The sequence below is a fragment of the Sturnus vulgaris genome, chromosome 1 (assembly GCF_052056855.1).
Source record: "Sturnus vulgaris isolate bStuVul1 chromosome 1, bStuVul1.hap1, whole genome shotgun sequence".
Classification (NCBI taxonomy): domain Eukaryota; kingdom Metazoa; phylum Chordata; class Aves; order Passeriformes; family Sturnidae; genus Sturnus; species Sturnus vulgaris.
The window spans coordinates 13,420,535-13,441,514 of record NC_142243.1 but is presented as its reverse complement, the minus strand read 5'-3'; the positions used below and the strand labels follow the sequence as shown (position 1 = coordinate 13,441,514).

At 38.2% G+C, this 20,980-nt stretch overlaps 1 protein-coding gene across 12 annotated transcripts in view; it reads right to left on the bottom strand.

Moving 5' to 3' along the window:
* The window catches only part of PARD3 (par-3 family cell polarity regulator), a 442,545-nt gene that overhangs the window by 287,249 nt on the left and 134,316 nt on the right, over positions 1-20,980 (bottom strand). For all 12 annotated transcript variants that reach the window (XM_088159644.1, XM_088159672.1, XM_088159667.1 and 9 more), the window contains exon 3: positions 6,501-6,681. In XM_088159644.1, the coding sequence (XP_088015770.1) occupies positions 6,501-6,681 (181 nt within the window). The remainder of the gene's footprint in view (positions 1-6,500; positions 6,682-20,980) is intronic.

The following is a 20,980-nucleotide window of genomic DNA, read 5'->3' as shown; positions in this document are numbered from 1 at the left end:
AACCCCTAACCAGGTATGAGATACAATACTGTATTTTTATTACTTCTCATTATTAGTACTTGTAGATAGAAGTCTTCACCATATAGAATAACATCTTGAAATGCATCACAATTACTCAGGTTTCCTCTAGAGAATCAGTAAGTTCTAAGATATTTTACTTTATTGGTTTCAGGGATTTTTTAAATCCTACTAGAAGCAACAGTATTTTGCTTGCTGGTATACCAAGAAGATTGAAGATATTAAAGGTTAATTTAGAAACTTAGGCAGTTTAAAATCCATTTGTTTTTACAAACGTGTCACTGTCTCATCAAAAACACATGGTTTTTAAACTCCTCAACAATCCCAAATTAACAGCAGAGCACTATGCTTGGAGAAAACACCAACTGGAGATCACTCAAGTAAGAGCTGTGCTGTACAAAGATCAAATTTAGCCTCATGGAAGAAAGCGGCACCTGGTACTGATTTTTTGATTCAATAACTCTGGCTTTTAAACAATCATATCCCTCACAGAGCTTTAGGGATAAAATGTGATAAGAATTCCTGAACGGTGAGAGTACCAGAAGGTGAGGAAACAGACTCTGCTAAATCTTCTCAAACTCCAATGCATGAGAAACCTTCCTTATTCAGATGTCAACAGCTGAGGTCCAAGCCTCAGTTCAAAGTTCCTTTTGGACTAACCAACACAGTAAAAGAAACCTAAGAGAACCTGACAAGGGAGGAGCATTAGGAATGATGGTTTGGAAATCCTTTGTATTCCATTCCTGGAACTTCACTGGAACAACAAGCATCTGAACACCAATGAAGGTGACCAAGGAGATACACTGTGGAAAGCTGATCCAAAACTCAACAGAGAGAGTAGAAAACTTCCCCCTGACTTCAGCAAGCACTGGCTGTAAAAAAGCCCTAATCTTTCATTATAAATGTGGATGACTTTCTGTATATTTTGTAATCAGCTATTTAATGCTAGAGATAACTCAATCTGATAAAGCTCCTAACATCTGGGTTTTGATGAACTCATCTTTCTCTTCCTCTATTTCTAATCTCTTGATTCCTTAGTTCTTCAACATTTGAAAATATCTTTATTTCCATACATAAAGATGACTCAAAGTTGAATTAGGAGTCAAGGAGACATAAACAAGAATGAAAAAGTTTCTAGTGGCCATATGTGGGAAAGAGTGCTGAAATGATTATCATTTTTGAGATCAGAACAAATACGAACTCACCTCTGCAGTTGCCTGCCAACACTCTAACATGGAGTGCTCCAAATCATGAAACCAAAGCCCTTACCTTATAAATATTTACATATTAATTCTCCAAATATACATTTGGAACTCTAGATAAATACTTGTATCAAATCAGTGAAGTGACATACTTAAAGCAATTTTAAAGTACTTTAAATTCACACATTCATGCACTCTCATCTTTAAACGGTTTGCTTAGCAGTGGATTTTTTGAACACTCAAATTTGTTAACAAATACACACTGTTACACTGGACACAAGTAATGGCTCATCTGGGGTCACCAAACAACCAATGGCTTAGCCAGGAACAGGACAGATTGCCCCCAGCAGCCCTCCTGCCTCAGAGCACAGGACAGTGCTCACAGCACAGATCCTGCCTCTGAACCATTTCCACAAATACTGCCTCACTACATGAGGTGCAAACATATCTTCCAGCCCCATGGGTTACAAAAAATGGTTTTTGCCAAGGAAATGCCAGCTCTCCTCTTATCAGCCATGAAGAATGAGAAAAATACCAACACATTTAAAGACTTGGATCCTACCAGTTTTTATCTTTCCTTAACTAAATAAACCAGTCCTACCAATTCATCATAGTCTCCAAAGTAACTTAGTCTTGTTGCTCTTTTTTGACTCTCTCCAACTTGTTTAGAATTTCTCCACAGCTGGCACCACATGTGGCCACTCCAGCTTAAGCCTCCTGCTCACAACAGGGACCCCACAACAGCTTTTGCTTTTGATCTTTTGATGGAAGCACATAATGCCCCATTGCACAGTAATAATGCACCATATTGCCAGGAACCTTCCAACACTATTGTGGACTTTGCTGTTCATTAGTACTGCCTTGCAAATTACCTTTTTCTTCCTAGATGCAGTGGCTGTGCCCATCTCACTAATTTCAAAACAGTTTATCAATGTATCAAAAGTAATGATGAATTGAAACACTGTGCCTGAAACTCCATGTTAGCTTTTTATGCAATACTTTATATTCCTGTCCAGATTTATTAAAGTACTAAACAGTCCTTAAACTAAGAGAGCCCTCAGAGACTATACCTGATATGCCCTACTAATTCGTCAGTGAACAACTAAAAACTACTCAGAAAGCAGAGAAAGAGACACAAATTCAAAGGCAAGCAAGGTCAGGAACTTTATAATAGCAATGAATTCCCAGTCAAAGTCTGCATGCATGCTCTTACCTGTGAGGAATAAACTTGCACTGATTGCAGGGTAAGAGCACACTAGCACGCAGGGAACCTTAAAGCAACAGCCATGCTGCTGGGTAAACAATGATGTGAAGCTGAAGCAATTTCTTTGCTTCTCTGTACCTCTAGTACATCTTCACAGCCAGCTGTGCACTCACTTCACAATATTCTCATCTAAACTTTTTTTTTCATGGTCTGGTTTTGTGACCAGAATATGAAATTGATGTTGAGAATCCTCCTAAATATATGATACAGACCATCTGAGCATATAATTCACTGGAAAGCACCAATTCCAGCTAGCCCTTAGTCACTTCTTAGGCACTCTGGCCAATTTCTCAGAGATACTGACCCTCTAGCCTTTAGGAGAACCTTGCAATTACCCCATATCTCATTTTCAAAGAACTGAAGCACCTACAAGACATCCTGAAAACAAAAGGAGTCTTCTAAAATGTACAGGCAGCTGATTTGTGTCACACTGGCATGAAGCAGTACAATACAACCTAGGGTGGGAAGCTGTACATGCACAATATGCTTGTACACCTGTCTGCTAAATATGTCACTGTGGACATCATTCACTTTTAAAAGCAATAGATTCCAGAAGCAAATAGTTTACTTTTATTAATTATATTTGTAAACACAGAATTATAAATGTTGGGTGAGATCTCTGGGGGTTATTTGGTTTACTCAGTCCACATAAAAAAGGACCAGTGGACCAAGCTGTTCAGGGCCACGTTCAGTCAAGTTCTGTCTATGACATGGAGATGTCACAATTTCCCAGAGTAGCTTGTTTGGCTCTCCAGGTGAGAATGGTTTTCCTTATTTCTAATTGGCATTTTCCTTGTCAAAACTGTGCTTGCTGTCTCCAACAACAATGCGAGAAGATTCTGGCTTTATTTTCTCAATACCCTTCCATTAAACAGCTGAAGAAAAAAGAGGATCTGCAAGCCTCCATATTCCCCTTAAGGGAAAAAACATCAGCTCTCCAAACCTCTCTATCTCTCTTATGTTTTCCAAATAATATTATGTATTAAAAATGTTTTTTTCACTCTAACTGCTGAAATATTCAGAGAGACTTGTTACACATAATCACATCAAGACAAATAACCAAGGGTGGTCTTAGTTCTTGAACAAGCTAAATAATTTAAAAGGAAAACAAGACAAAGAGATGACCCTTTTCACAATATCTCATGAAGCTGAAAAGGGATTTTATTTACAATATTTAAATGCAGTACTGTGAAACAAACAACTTGGTTCACAAGCAGTGCACCCGCTGCTGAACTGTCACTGCCTGACATCCTGTCTTATCTGCCAAATTGCTCATTAGGTTTGGCAATTTTCACCTGCGCCTCCAGTTTATATTTCAGCAGGGAATAAACATCAGTGTGCTTTAACAATCTTCTGCAGCGAGCTTCCAACCTCTTCCCAGAAAACATGCAGGCACAACAAAAAAAATGCCTTGTGTACTGTATGCTTAGAAAAAAGATGCAGCTGAAGTGATGAAATACAACAAGAAGAAGTTTAACTTGGGTAACAGAAAAGCAGTGAAAAAGAAAGAGCTAGATAAGAAACATAAATAAATCAACTGCTTGTATCCATGTATTGTGTTTTCACAGTGCAAAACAATACAGAGGGTATGGGCCAGCCTCATTTTTGTTTCCTTGTTTATATAGGAAGATTGAATTTGACAAACACACACCCCCTCACCAACATGCAAAGTACAGGCTGTGTTTGTGCATGGGAAAAGAGGGACTCCAGATGAATATTACTTTTCCAGCTGGACCTGATCTAGCTAACCTTTCCCTTGCTGGGAGAGGAGCGATGGTGTGATCTATAAACAAACAAAAGGGGTAGCATGGCAACCAGAACAAAGAGAGGAGGATCTCAGCAGGCTTTGAGCCCCAGCCTCATGCAGGAGCTGCTGCCTGGGAGCAGAGGGTGCAGGTGAGGGCACAAAACTGCGGGAAGCAGCGCAGAGCAGAGCCCGCCCCGCTGCAGAAAAGCACCAGAGATGTAAAACAAAACGTCTCAAATGCTATAAACCAATTCCAGACGGAATACTGTTTTTCATTTGTTAGAAGTAAAATATTCACCACCAACCCTGCAATTAGCTGGAAAATTACAATAATTACAGCAATTTTGTATCCCATCTCCAATCCAATTAATAGATATATGACCTTGTCAACATGTAATAATCAGGATCTGCATCTACCGCAAAACTGGATGGGTTTTATTTGCTGAATAGAACTTACACAGTAAGAAGATAATTATTTGAAATACTGAGAATACCATTTGTATGCTATGCTTCACTTCACAAGTTATAAAGGAAATACAATAAGGATAGTATTTCCATTTTCAATGTATATTTAAATGAAATTCCTGAAATAGGTGTGTTTAATATGGGATAATATTACTGCATCGGGATTCCAAGCCTGTGGTTTGGAACACTCAAAACCAAAATATATCTGTCAACATTTTAAAAAAAGGAATTAAATAGATAGGAGAACATTTCTGATTTCTGATAACATATTTACTACAAATTATTTCACACACTTTATTTGTGCATACCTCTATAAAAAGTGTCAAAGAGCTATAATCCTTACCAACAGTTTCCGAAGCCTTCTGTATTTCTAAAGACCTTTGTATTGAAGGGTGTCAAACCCCTTTTTGGTCATCTTAGCAATCAGTGAACTAGCCAAGTGTTCCATGTATTTTCCAGAATGACACCAAAGATAAGTGAGCTGTCCAGTATATCACTGAATTTTATCTGTACTATATGATTTTGATGCACTAAAATTCATGTATTGTATAATACACCGGATAATCACACTAAGGAGAAAATGTGCCTGCTCTAACCCCTGCTAAGTTGAGAACCAAGGAGGACAGTTTTTTTGGCTTATGCATAGAAATGAGATGTGCATTTAGCAGTGACATACTCTAGTGACAGCAAAATGGAAGGGTCCAGAAATTCCAGGATACTTCTTTATTCTGCCATTAATCCTTCCCTAATTTAATTCTGTGTTGCAGTGAAGCATAGTTGTAGCTTTAAAAGATACACATTCAGCTCTATGTAAGGTAATTGTTAAATGCTCTTCCTTTAATTTTACAGAAAACATTCTGGTACAAAACCCCTCCAACTTAACAGAGTGGCAACTTTTCTGTTTGTATTTTCACTGACTGCTTAAACACAGATTTTATCCATTAAAAAAAACACCTACACAAATCAATCTCTTGGAAATTACGTGTGGTTGTTTTAAACAATGTATCTGTAAAATATCAGAGGATTGATAATACTAATTTCTCCTAAGAATTTTCTGGAGTCCCTATTTCAAAAGTTCAGTGAGAAAAATGATAGACACTACACATAAAAGGACACAATGCCTTATCCACATTGTCTTGCATGGTACTTTTAACAATGAAAATTACACAGTAAATTTCATTCCATGAATTTTCTTCTTAATAAGTCAAATATTGAAAGAACCTGCCTGAGCAAGAAATGCAGTAAGTAATTCCTGCTATGTGGTTTTCCAACAAATGTTCACCACATTGAAATAAACAAAATAAAGGGATGTTTCTGGCTGTAGTTTCTGCTTTTTAAAGTGTATTTTTGCAACACAGTAAATGCATATTTTAGCAGGTGTTTTTATGGAAAGGTGATAGCATAACCTAGCAACACTGACAGGTTAAGTAGAAAGTGCTCCTATCTTTAGTTTCTTTTTACCATTTTGTTCATTAAATGGAACAAAACTGGCAAACTGAAAATTACACCATGCAGAAACTACGTTTGGAGATATTGCTGTGATTTTCAGTGTGAGGACAATTTTAAACTGGCAGCATAGAAGGAGCTTATGGCTCCTAAAAGCAATTTATAAATAATTTATTAAAACAGAACAGGTTTGTTTACTTGCATGCAAGAAGCGTTTATGCAGTTTCTCAGTTCTGATCAGCTTTCGATAAGGACAGATAAATGAATCATTTTTCCCAGCAGCATCGATGGGTAGCAGCACTTGGCATCTTTGTAAATTTAGACAAAACACGTTGAGATACCGAGAACATTTACTCACTTGCACGAAGGACTGACGGGGTGACCTCAATTTCACTTGTTGCTTGGTAAGGCTGGAAGGCTGATGCTGCATTGGAGCCCAGCTCGCTGCCAAAAATCTCCGGGCTTTGTGTGCCTGTCGAGCTGGCGCTGGTGCCATCACCCCCATGGTGAGGATCTTGCTCATCAAACACAGCCACGAGCTGCAAATGACAATTTAATCTACTGTTAAAAAAAAAAAAACAAAACTCAAGACCATCGAAGTGCCATTGCAGATTAGCATTTCATCATTTCTTCCCACCAAAGAGCAGGAAGTGTCTGTCAGCAGAGACTCCAATCAATGCCTAGATCACAACATCATCAGCCCAAGGAAAGGCAGCCATTAACTGGATACCACAAAGGGTCAACAGCTCTGATGGGACACAAAACTCATCACTGTGAGCCACAGAAAGGATGGCACCAAGGGAAAGCAAGGGTTGCACCTTCCCCAGCAAACCACTTCATCTTACCCAGAAATGCAAAAAAATTTCCAAGTGTGGATTGATGCCTGTGCACTGGAATTCAGTATCTGTGTTTAGGTACCTCTATATGCATCATTACTACAGAGTGAAATCATGAGCAAAACCACAGTTTTACAGAATAAAAACATTCAAGAAGTTATGTTGATACACACTGAAAGCTACAGACAAAATGCAAAGCCAAGGAAAAGTGTTATAATCACAACCAGTCATCATATATTAATCTGCCATCTATTAGTCTATTATCTATTATTATGACTTAAGTTGTGAGCTTCTCTTGCAAAATTTCTTTAGTCAGATTTATGGAGATACTCTGTTTGCCATCAGTTTCTCCAAAAGAAGTCTGAAATCTCAAGTCCCATTTAGAATTTTGCCAAGTCATTAATTTAATAAATATTTACTAAATCTGTATTCACAACTGCAAGAAAAATAGGAAAATATCACGGTGATTTTTGATAAACCTGAGATTTTTTTTTCCAACTGTAAATGATTTTATGTACTTATTTGAAAGAAATAATTTATCCCAATTTATCTTTGGTAACATACTGACAGAGATAACACCAGCTCTTGCACACATTTCATTTTAGAACTTAATTTTCAAGACGGAGAAAAAAGTGTTATGGATAGCAGCATTCTGTAGTCTGCAAATTAATCTATAATACAATATTTGAAAGACATTTCCAAGAAAGCATTACATTCTTCTGTCCAAATTGGAAGGGTAAATGGAGCAAATCAACTTAAACCTATGCTGGTCTCTGCAAATTGTTTATTCTTGTTAGCACAACAGCTAAAACTTTATGTAACCAAAAGGCATCAGAGGTCATTTTCTCTTTTTTTTAAAGCGATTTCAACATCATCATAGCCAAAAGATTTTAATAATAGTCCCTTTACTCAAATTTAACTTACATAAGCATCAATAAAAAAATTTAAAACCACAGCTCTAAGCCCAAGTGGAAACCATTTGGGAATTCAGCTTTTGAAAGTACTCTCAGGCATTTACTCTTTTTCACCAGTAATTTTGAAATTACAGAGAGCAGCAAACTTCTGCCAATAATTCCATATCTAATGCAAATTTAGGCTCAGGCAGAAAACAGAAAGAAGAAACTGGTAATGGGTAAAGGACCATGCTCTCTCCAGTGCTAGTTGAAAGGTAGGCAGCAGCAGGAAAACCAGACTGCAGCTGCAGACAGCTGGAACATGTTTTTACCATAAAAGTCATTATTTTATGCTTGAGAAATCTACACACAAAAGAGACGTGACAACACCAAAATGTCAGTAGCTCAAGAGTATTGGAAATTTAATTTCCTAACACAATGTGAAATATCAATGCTTACAAAAATATGCTTCTAAAACTTTACTCATAACTCTCTTACTGTTTTATAGCGAGTTAATCACCAATCTCCAGCAACTGAAAATAAATTAATCCACAAGTGAAAATCTGTAAGGTATTCCAACAAAAGACAAACAAAGCGTTTAAGAATCCTAGCATGAAACATCAAATCTTTTTGTCCTTCGCATGTCATGTATCAAGATAAATCCCCCAATTACATTCTGTTCCTTTGAGGCTGATTGAAAAATATTATTTGATGCATGCAGCTGCAAGTATTTTATAGATATTACATATATGCAAAAAGGTATGTGCATATAAATCTCTGTATATGTTATCTCCTACTCTATATTGCCTCCAGCTTTTTGCCTATTCCAGACAGTCTACAACCTATAACTTCAGAACATCTAAAAATGAATGTTTCTTATTTCAAGCTTAGCTTTTGATCTTATCATTTTTTTGCAGGTATTCACAGTTTTGACAGCATCAAACCTTCAAAAGGCTTCAGTTCCATTAAAAGGCATAGCAAGTTGTAACATTTTTTCAGTGTGAAGAAACACAAGCCACGTTCGTCTTCTCCAAATCCAATTAGCATTAGGAATACAGGTTAGGAAGTTCATGGTAAAACAGCACTATGGTGGTACAGTAGCCATCTGGACTACAACAGCTCAGTCCTCATAATGAGCTAGAAAGTCTTGGGGACTGGAAGACTTAATGCAAATAAACACTCTTCCATCTTGGTTTCCATACCCTGGTATGCCATTCTGCAAGACTATGAGCTCACAGGATACAAGGACAGCCAAAACATCTTGCACTGTATTATGATATCAAGCATTTATCTCTAATTTCTTCAACACCCTTTATTTTAATCAAAGGAGGTTATTCAAGGAGAGGAACTGTACTGCTGGATCACACCTTGACTACTGTCATTGCAAGAACAGGAAACAAAACAAAAAACTCTGAAAGACACCTCACACAACGTGGAAGGAGCCACAGGAGTAGGTCACTGGAGCTATGAAGAATCCTTTGATGCAGGAATCCACAGCAATAAACACTGCTCTGTGCCAGGGAAAAGGCCTCTTGATGAGTCATGTTTAAAGGCCCCAGAGATGGTTTTAATTTGGCAAAGAATGGAGCACACATTACTGGACCAGTTTTCATCAGCCTCAAAGTCAACAGTAAGCCTATGGTATTTTGCTGGGCTTTAGATGCCAGATTTACAACAAGAGTAGAAAATGAAGATGACTATCTTTTCTGGAAACATCATCTCTACTGTTAGGAGACTGCTTCCATGTTGATCTTTTTCTTCTTTAATAAGAAATAAATGACTGAAGTTACCCTAACCTTTCGAGACTCACTCTATTATTTCCAATACCTGAAATGAGCTGTGCCCCTGTTCCCTGGCCTTCAGTTTTAGATCTCATCACCTGCAGTGACCTGAGAGACTCATCATAGAATTCACTCTTATGCAGAAACGAACAGCAGAAAGATTGAACAGACAATAGTAATACATTAATAAAGAAAATAGCTTAGCTGTTCAATACTACACCACTATCAGCTCTTTAAAATAACTTCCACCAAAATTCAGTGAGTACTGGTGCCATTTGGTTTAATTTTATTTTTCTTTCTGAAACAGAAACCCACACCAAAAACCAAATATCATATCAACAACAGTTAATAAATAATTATAATATATTTTATCCATCCCATGTTCCATGGGACGTCAAGTTGAATGCATCAAGGGCATGAGAATATGGTAGTAGTTTTAATCACCTGAGGCAAAAGGACTACCTGCATTTTTCAATCACTGAACTAAAAATCTGCAAATAGGAAAGAAAATCAAGTAAAAACAAACCACCTTGACATCTCAAAACAAATTTAATAAATGATAGGCTTAATTTACATTGGTATGCTTACATTTCTTATTTTAATATGGCAAAAGCAACAGAAAGGTGAGAGGTTTTATCATCATCATTTATCATGATAAGATGGCACAGGAAGTATAATCAGTTTGAACAATGTACGATTTTAATATGTGTATATAACTTTTTCAAGAAAAAATAAGTTTCAAATATTTATTAATACATTCAGATATAAAGACAGCAGCTTTGTTCAGATCATAACTTATGGAAGGTTAATCCCATTTCAGCAATGGAATTAGAGTAAGTCTTCAAATGGTCAACTGCATAAACTAAAATACTTTTTAAACTCCACGGCAATAAATACAAGCAATTTTGTGTGAATTATCAACAAAAGATACAATTATTTTACAAAGCAACAGCATTCAGTGTTTAACAGTTTTTCTCTTTTTAGAAATAAAGAACTGCAGTAAAACTCAACAATTATCCCAGCTGTAAAAAGCATACCTGTGATCATTAGTATATTTCAAGAGATTTAAGGGATTTTTTTTATTGCATCCTTATCCTCTGAAGACAAAGAAAGATAGGAGTACAGTTTAAAAACCAGCGACTTGATGCTCATCTCTTTTGACAGATGAAGAGTCTTTCCACAAGAGACAGACAATGAAGGGAAAGTAACATAATATTTTTTTTGCTAAATATGTTAGCTTCATCAACCAAACGCCTTAAAAATAAATTATTTCACAGCCTGAGATATCAAAACAAAGTTTTACTGAGGCACTTTTAGATCTGGGGTAGGAGGAAGGCACTCCAGCCTGAGACTGCATTCTATAACACCAGGTTGTACTGAATTAATTACAATGCAACATCTTGTTCTTTATAAAAGAGAGAATGAATTTCTCTATTGCTCTGTCTGGGACTCAACACATGATGCTAACCAGGTTATATTTACTTAAATAAATAAAAGGCAAGAAGATTGATTTATTTTAATATTGACACAGCAGCAGCAGCAGTCTGCATTCCAACATTAATTATTACAATTTCCGTCTATTCTAAAGTAATTAAAAATTAGTAAACACATATGCAGTCTTAATTAATAGACTAGATTAAGAATGTTAATTAATTGGATTAAAAAACTATTTCCATCAGCAATGGCTGTTTACATTTTCATTAAGTACCACTATCATATAAACCAATTCATCACTATCAAATAGTCCGATCAGGTAATCTCTCTTCAGCACCAAACCACAAAAGCAGACATCCTCCACTCCAAAGAAATTCATAAAGCTAGAAACCTCTGCTGTATCTTTCCACCACTATGATAAGATTGTCAAAAAGATCACATGAATTTTGCATATTCCTAAGTACTTGTCCAAAATTTGCTAATTCTTTGGTGACATTTATTGATGAATCTGATACTGGCTCATGTGGCAGCACCAGCAATTATTTCAGATTTATTGTAGTATCTGTGAGGATTACAGCTCCATTCTCCTGCTAGAAAGACAGCAACTGATTCTCCAGTTTTCATACCCCTTGGGTTTCACAGAGGCTCTACGCTTCTTATCCACTCTTTTCAACACTAAGTGAAACTGAAATTACTCAACTGTTTAGATTATTAGGAGCCATTTTAGATATCTGGTTTATTCTCACCAGAAGGACACTTAGGAGATAATTTTGTACAAGAACATTCCTAATTTGTTCTGGCTGTTCAGTGGCCAATTGTTCAGTAGTTAATCTGCTGATCAACCCAAAGTGTCTGGATTCCCCTGGCTGAACCTTGCACTTCCCCTCCTGGTCTATACAACTTCCAGATGTGGTCTTCCCTTTCACAGCTGCTGTGGTCTTTTGGCATTTATGCTGCACAGCTTCTCCTGCAGGATGGCCATCCATGGAACCAAACTGCCTTTCACACAAGATGTCATTTTTCTGGCTCCAGGAGAACAGAGAGCAAAGACCTTCTGTGACAGCTCCAAGAGATGGAGCAGCTCAACCACACACCCATGGTGAGGCACCAGTGCTGGCAGGGATTCTGGTTCTCAGTTTACACTTAATAACTGAACCTTTTCACAGGAGTCTTATGGTCCTTGAAAATAGATTTTGATGGTTCAAATGAGACTCTTAAATCTAAATCAGCTTTGTGAAAATATCTTCCCCTAAAGTAGCTACTTCCAGCATTTCCTTCAACCTCCGATGCCAGAGTGTTAAGCCCAGCCCTGTCCTGCAGTCCCACTGTGTAGGTGTCTGTCTGCACTCACTGTGACAGCCACGGGCTGCTGATAAGGGAGATTTCAACTCCTCTCACAGCATGGCCATACACTTTCAGATATGCACAAATGCTTGGGAAGAGCACATGGAAAAGGCTGGCAAAAAATTTGAACGTGAACATCACTGGCATCCTTTCCTCAGCAAAAAACATTTCCAGTCCCAAGCAAGACTGTACAATGAACTAGCAAGGCACCAACAGAACTGACTACACACATCCTCTGCACCTAGCACAGGGGAGGGAGACTGCAAAAGAATACAAGCACAGTTCTCTAGCAACTCTTGAGGGTTGGCAAAAACCACTTACACCCAAAGCAGTCTGTGTATTACTCAGCCCATGTTACAACGCAGAACTAAGGAGTAGTTGTTTAATAAGGCCCAGCAGTAAATCAAATTTCAGCTAATGGCACCTCAGACTCCATAACATCCCAAAACACAAGTTGCTTGTGAATGAACAGATGAGTATAAGGAAAAAAAACCCATAAATTCAGGAAAATCTCTAGCAAGGGAGCAGCCAATTATTACTTAGAAATGAAAGAAACTAAATACAAAATCAATTCGTAGGTTTTCTGATGACTGAACTGGCTTTAATAGCCCCATGTCAGACCCAAATTCTTATTATTCCTTGAGCTTCACTTTTCTACATGGCTCATTAAAAACCCATTTAAATATAACTACTGTTTCAATGAACTAGTAAGAGAGAATACAGAATAGGTATTTTCACAATAATACACTACTGCTCACAGATATCTTTTAAAAAAATCAATTATCAAAATAGCAGCATCTGAGAGTCACCACCATTCTGTGGTGGATTCCATGTGCAACCTGAGCATCCCCTCTGCAAACTTAGGCATCGCCCATCATTTTAAAAGGAAAAAAAGGGCAAGTACAATTGTAATTTAGGATAAGATGTAGCACAAACAACTGAATTTCAAGAAAATTATTACCTGTCCTAATTGATCACTTCAGAGCTAGCTTTTCGTAAAACTTTTCAAAGTAAAGTAGCTGGAAGGGAGCCAAAAAACTTTTAACAGTAACTTTACTGCATTATAGCTTTTGGAAAAAATAAGGACATTTAAAGGGTCATATTCCATGATCATATTAATACTTTGTATTCCATTTTCAGTGGATTGTACAGAGGTGTAAACTCATACAGAATCATAGAATAATCTGAAGATTACCTCTGGAAGAGACCAGAAGGAAGAGACCTCTGGACATCAACTAGTCCAAGTCCTTGTTCAAACCAGGGTCAGTGAGAGGAGGCTGCTCAGAGCCACCTCCAATTGCATTGTTTAAAAACCTGAAGTATGGACAGCCCACAGCCTCTCTAGGCTCTCTCCCAGCCTCTGGCCCTCTTGGTCCTTTTCCCTATATCAGGTTGAAACTTTCCCTGTTACAATGTGTCTGTTGTCCCTCACACTACTCCTGCACCTCAGAGAAAAGTCCAGTTCCATTTTCACCATCCCTGACAGAGAGCAGCTCCATCCAGACTGCTGTGCCTTAGGGAGCCACACGGTCACGGAGTACCCCTAAAGGTCCCCCTTGCCCTGTGACAGCTTCCAGCCTGCTATAATTCACCCTGAGAGCTCTGGCTCTATCACTGTAATGCCTTCCTTGTATTGAGAAAGCCAAAATATTCCAGAAGCAGAGAGAAATAATCACAGAATCATATAATTATTTGGGTTAAAAGGGACCTTAAAGATCAACCAGTTCTAACGCCCTGCCATGGGCACCCTTCACTAGAGCTCCATCAACCAGCCTTGAACACTCCCAGGGATGGGGCATTCACAACTTCTCTGGGCAACCTGCTCCAGTGCCTAACCACCCCGAAAGTAAAGAATTTTTTCCTGATATGTAATCTAAACCTACTCTCAGTTTGAATCCATTCCCCCTTGCCCTGTAACTGCATGTCCTTGTAAAAAATCCTCCTCCCTCTTTCTTGTAGGTTCCCTTCAGGTACTGGAAGGCTGCAGTTAGCAGCAGCCTTCTCTTCTCCAGACTGAACAATCCAAATTCTCTCAGCCTTTGCTCACGGGAGAGGTGCTCCATCATCTCTCTAATGACCTTGGTGGTGTCACTCCAACAGGTCAATGCCCTTCCTGTGCTGGGACCCCAGAGCTGGATGCAGCTCTGTGGATGGGTCTCACTGGAATAGAGCAGAGGGGCAGAATGCCTTCCCTTGCTATGCAGCCCACAGGGCTTTGGATGCAGCCCAGGATATGGTTGGCTTTCTGGGCTCTTGAGTGCACATTTCCAGCTCAGGTCCAGTCTGATCACTTCCCTGAACCTGCAGGCTACACACGTGCTCATATAGCCCAGGGTGGAGCTGGTCATCTTTACCACAAGGGCTCTGCTGACCCACCTTCATCGGGTTCTCCACCAGCTCTGCCCCTGCAGGCAGCAGCCTCCCAGACTGTCCTGCTGACAGGGGTTACCCCAGCCCACAGGCAGGACTCTGCATTTACCTGTGCTGAGCATAATCCACCACCTCAAAAGCCCATGAGATAAATAGCCAGTGCTGGAAAATACATCACAGATCTCAGTGAAAGTCGTTTCCAAATCTGCTGACTAAGTAAGCACCCCTCACTTTCAAAGCTCAACTTAAAACACCAAGTTAAATCATATCTGCAAGATCAAAACATCTATTGATTTGAAGGATACTTTAATTTTACAGGTAGATTTAAAATCTTCTGCTTTCATGATTCTTTAAACCTAAAAAATTATTCTGAAGTAAATATACAAGCTTTTTATTAAAACATCACTTTAGATTATTCATTTCCCATGGCACTTTGATCTGAGAAATTCTAGAATCAATATTAAATTGCAATCTAATCCTCTCCCACTAGGAATTAAATGCAGTTTTAGATACTATCCTGTAAGTTCCCATGCTATTAAAATATTTTAAATACATTTAAAATATTAAAATATTTTTAAAAATATTAATTTCTTATTACGTATATTTTAAATATTTTTTTCTCTTCTCCCCCTTATTGCTGAGCAACAGTCTAAAAGCAAGCATGACTGTGGCACCCTGGAAAAGTCATTTGTGTATATTCTGTCTGAATTGCTCTTGACCTGACCTCCGTGGTGTAAATCAGGCTGAGGCTTAGACAAAAAAATAAGACAATAACTGAACAGAGTTAGAATTATTACAAGGACTCTTAGCAGTAGCTGACACTGAGCTGCCTGCTTGGTTGGCTGGATTTGGTTCTTCATGACCTCACCCCTTGACTGTACCAGACACCACTTCTACACATAATGCAGTGTCTGAGAGCTGAACCATCAGCCCACACATACAGACTGACAGACACAAGGACAGACAGAGCACACACAGATTATCCTGCACAGCCCTTCTGACACGCTCACTGGCTAAACCTACTGCATGGACACAGCAAGTCCAACACCAGGGCTGGATCTTGGCCTTCAGGAGCAGCTCATTTCCAAAGACATCCACATTAGTCAGCTCTTACAGACAGGCACTCCGGAAATGCCGAAACGCCCCACATTTCATGAGGCTGACAGAATGGGCACAAGGACAATGGAGCCAGGAGCTGAGTTTCTTTTCAGCAGGGCATGCTCACCTGGCCAGGAACAGGTCTAGAAGCTGCAGTTTGTTACTTTAAATCCTGCTTCTGAATGCTGTATTTCTGCTGCTAGCTGTAACCATGCTAAGGAACATTACACAAGCTCTTGCAATTAGCTACTGATCCCAGCCTTGCCAGTGAAGGCATTCATCTGCACTGGTACCCACAGCTGAACCCTGCTGAAAGGCTGGGCAGTGCCATTACTGCACCCCAATCTCGTGGAGGATGGAGTCAGCCATGGGACTCCAAACACAAGAAATGCTGCAGGCACATCCCACTGCAGAACAGGTTTGGCTAAAATTATGGGGTAAAGACATTTTCCAGCTTCCAACTAAAAGCAGAACTATGGTTAAGGGTGCAAGAAGAGAGAACATCATCCCAATTTCTTTTAAACAATTTTGTTTTTCTTTTATGCTTCTCAGCAAAAATTAAGATATTATGCTTAGAGAGAAGTTTGCTTCCCAGAATTGTTGCAAGCCCTTCATATGATAGGTACAAAAATGCTTAGATCCATGCTTGTTTGGGCTATGAGAACAGCTGGAGAAAATATTTGTCCTAAATAGGACAGTTTTTCTATCTCAAGGTTTTTATTTCTTTAATGGGTTGTTTCTTCACCAACTCTTCCTTTGAAAGCACATATAATACTTTTCTGTATATGCTGCCCTGTTATTTTCTTAAATCCTCAATTTATACAGCAAAGATTTCTTCCAAATCCTTTTGTACCAACAGTCCTCTTGTTCACGGCTAAGGATATACTCTGCAAAATTACCACAATATGTGATTTACCATGGTATCTCCTTAGCTCGTTTTGAAAAGGAACTGGGAAAAATTATATCCATCCTGGCTTTAAAGTGGTGCATGAAGAAAACATGGTTTCAGAAGAGAGAGTGCTGTGCTTGGGAAGAAGTTGGGGCACATCTGAGCATGTGAATAAGCCAATTTCATCTCCGTTCTTGACTCCTGAGCACATGTGAGTACATGCGAACCACACTGACGACAATGATGTCAGCATTGCTTTCGAAACGATTTTACACTTTTAGAGCACACGATGAAATGTCCTGTATGTCTTACAGGACAAGGCTCAAAAGGATACCCTGACTGTACTTCATGCAGCTGAGCTTGTGGTATGGGATGACTCTGCAGGTCTGCAGATTTCCAAGTCAAAAGCCCAGACTGTACAAGAGTTCAGTATTTTATTTCTGCCACAAAGGTCAGCAGTTAAGCAGTGACGCTATGCAGTAAGTAATCCAGACACTAGGTTATTAGAGGGGCTGGTGTCACAGAGCAAGATATATTGCTGAAATAAAAATGTATTAAATCTTAACCGTTGTCTCATCTGTCATTGGGAGCTGCAGTCATTGAGTACCAAGAAAGAAATGGTTTCAGAAACCTCCAAAAAAAGACCAGGCTTTCCATTTCTCTGCTACAGGATCAAAACAGTAGCATTAAATTCTAAGATTTTAATTTCAGCTGAGGTACAAAAAGGTAACTAGTTAGTTAAAGCATAGGACAATCTTTGCAAGCTTATTAAACTTCAAGAAAATAGATTTTGTAGAATACAGCTCTTCATTTTGTATAGTGTGTGCTGTTCAGTGTAATTTGCATGCAAAAGCCAGGAGAATGTGATTAAAAATACCCATCTAGAGACACAGATGAAAAACTTCAAACATTTTCTGATTCCCTTCTGTTCCACTCATTATTTCAATACCTCACTACAACAAAGGAATAGATAACACTTGTCCTTGACACTAGCCTAAATTATCTTCAGTGTGCAATACAATGCCGATTAAATTAGGCTTATTTTAAATAAACGTCAAGGTCTGCTCAAAAGGTAAAAACTGTGTGCCTTTTGCCTTTTGTATAACACATCCCCTCCCCACCCCCCAAACTTTTCAGAGGTCTGAAAAACAATGAGATACAGTGCTTTTTTAAACTAACTTCATTATCTAGATTAAAAAAAAAAGGCATCTGAGAGAATCATTTAACTCTGACATTTAAGAAAACAATAACAGTATTCTTCATTTTGTGTATAATGACAAAAATAACCAGCACATTAGACAATAATTCTTGCCCCCCTTCGTTAAATAAGGGTCTAAAATATCTTAAATGCAAATGACTACTTGTTTCCCCTTGACTAACAGTTTTTATTATTTTAACATGTAACAATAGTGAAAACACTGCAACTTAACTTACATTAGGGCTATCCTTACAAAAGTAAGGATAAAAGGCAGCTGTCCAACAGCACTGGGCTGATTGTAAATGACACATGCCAGGACATCCATGGAGGTTGTCCCATCCTGTGGCAATCCCCAGACAGGATCTTGACTCACCACAGTTATTATGTGAACCTATGCCAAACACAGATCTCTGCTTTAAGCAAAACACACTCCTTAGATAACATTTGATAGTCCAGAAAAGAAGAGACTCTTCCTAAACACCTTTACATTTTCTACAGCTAAGAAGATTACAGTGATCCCTGTATGGATTTCAAAAAGCTTTGTTCATCCACATCCCGGTGGATTTCCATCTACTACACACTAGTTTATTTTCCACAAAATACCAAGTTTAATGACTTAGTAGCATAGCTGCAGGGACATTCACCAAAACCTAGGCCCCCAATGCCAAAACATTTTCAAAACCATCTGGAGCCACTTTTTCAATAATATTTTGGTAGATAAGGTTGTGGAAAGTCATCCCATGTATTTTCTCCCCATAAAATTGCTAGAAATCAGATGCCCAGGTATTTCTGAAACTATTTTTAAAAGCCACCTGGAGAATTTTCAAATCTGCCCTCTTAAGTCCTTATGAACACAAACAGGAAAAAAAAAAAGCAGCAGGAAGAAATAAGAGAGTAAGAAGGGAGACTCTCAGAAGGAAACTAGCAGGTTTCATCTTGAAAACGTATTTGCTGGTAGTCAAGTGCTTTTCTTTCTTTGAAATGCAGGGATGACCAGTAAAGCACATCTCTGATATTACTCTAACAATAATTTTGCATCAGTCTGTGATTCTTGATTGCTACTTATTGCAGAAGCCTCCACCTTGCAGTGCTTCTTCTTTACCATAGGGATGTAGTACATTATAACCAAAGAAACAGGAACATAAATAGAGGCTTTTGACAGAATTATACTCCTAAATCATTTTGTGTGAAAGCTTGAAAGACTCCAGACTTATTTTCAGGACTAATTTTGAAAATTAATTCCCTAAATCACTGTGGAACTGGAACCAATGCAACTACACCACCTAGATGAATACAAAAAAACTTGTAAAAGAAAATACTCAAAAGAGAAATTACAGTCGTATGCACAATCATTTCAAGCTAGCAAACTTGGGACCAGACTATCATTCTTACATTTTACCTTGACTCACCCCATAACCATAAAATGCATTTTTCAACACATAATAAAAGTGTACTGCAGCCTAGGGAACGAGACACAAGCATTGCCAAAACCCATCAGCTTCAACCTGTGGACAAGGACTGCACTGAAAATTTCAAAACAGATCCCTTCCATTCTGTAGGTCCCCTAATGTTTCCCCATCTCCTCAGGGCTCATCTAGCCTATATTTCTCCTCTTTTCTCTCCTGGAAAAATTAAGGTTATAAAAGTAGCTGACACCTCATACCAGGCCAGAAGGCCTGTCCCCTGGTTGAAGTGTCTATATTTCATAGTGACTTCAAATATTGTTGTAAGGTTATTAAAATCATTCATGATTTTATCTGTGCCAAATGGATCATTGCACTGTCAACACTCATCTTTATTATGCAAAAATATGCAGAACTTAACATCTTTTGTCGAGCTGGCAAAACAGTATATTCAGTAGTAACTCTGTTTTTCATTAAATTTTGCACAAGGTTAAAGAGTGTGTGGAATCTGATTGCTAAAGTCTCCATTCAAAAGCATCACACAAAACAAGCTGTTTGACTCCTGTAGCAAAAAACTATTTATTTATAACCTACAGATAAATAAACTCTTCCAATTAATTTATAGTTTCCTTTAATTTTTACATATAATTATAATAAGTTAAAGATTGCAATTGGGGGGGGCAAGATTTTTTTTCTTTTCTCTTTTTGTTTTTCGTGTTCTTCAGCATGCACCTAACAATCCTGCTTGATAAAAACTGTCCACGAGCTCCAAGGCTGCTTCCAATTTTGCCTCCTACCTTCCACTGCTCTCTAAATGTCTTCCAGCAGAAACAGAAGTGAATTCAATCTGGTTACCTCTCATGAAAGAATAATTTCTTGGGAAGCTCCAGCCATCTTGAAATAGCTTTTCTGACTGTCTCATTAAATCTTCATTTAATTCTTCTTTCTTTGTATTTCTCCTGCCACATTTAATCTTTGCAACTGTATGAATTTTTAGAAAGCCTTTTTGGGGTGCAGTTTGTATTTTGGTGCAACACAAAGCAGATACATTGCATAAGGCTAACACAGGTAGCTGGGTAAATTGTGCTGTCAAAAGTGATTAACATTTAAAAGAACTAAACAGAGAAAGCAGATAATACCTCCCAGATCTGCTTTTAATTAAAACATCTTAGCAATTATTATTAAAAGGCAAAGACTGAAAATGAGAGACAGCATAGCTTCAAGAGAACAGTTTTTATAATTTTCATTAGGGGTCACCTTTTCTCATGTGCATGACCACTTTTAAATTAACTGCCTCACTGGAGACCATTCACTTATTAAAAGAACTTTGCCAACACTAAAACAAAAAAATACACATTTAATCTGAAACATTTATGCATTCATTACTGTTTCAAATGTCCTTGCTTTAGGATAATGTTGCCCCTCACTGAAAGCAAACCGTATTTAAGTCTCTGTGCCTAATTGTTGTATCCCAAATGATTTCTCTACTTTCCAAAATAATTACCAAACATTATATCATCTGTGCTAAAACAGTAAAAGGGTATCACCAGTGAACCCCATAGTAGGTAAAATGAATAGCACATACCAGGAAA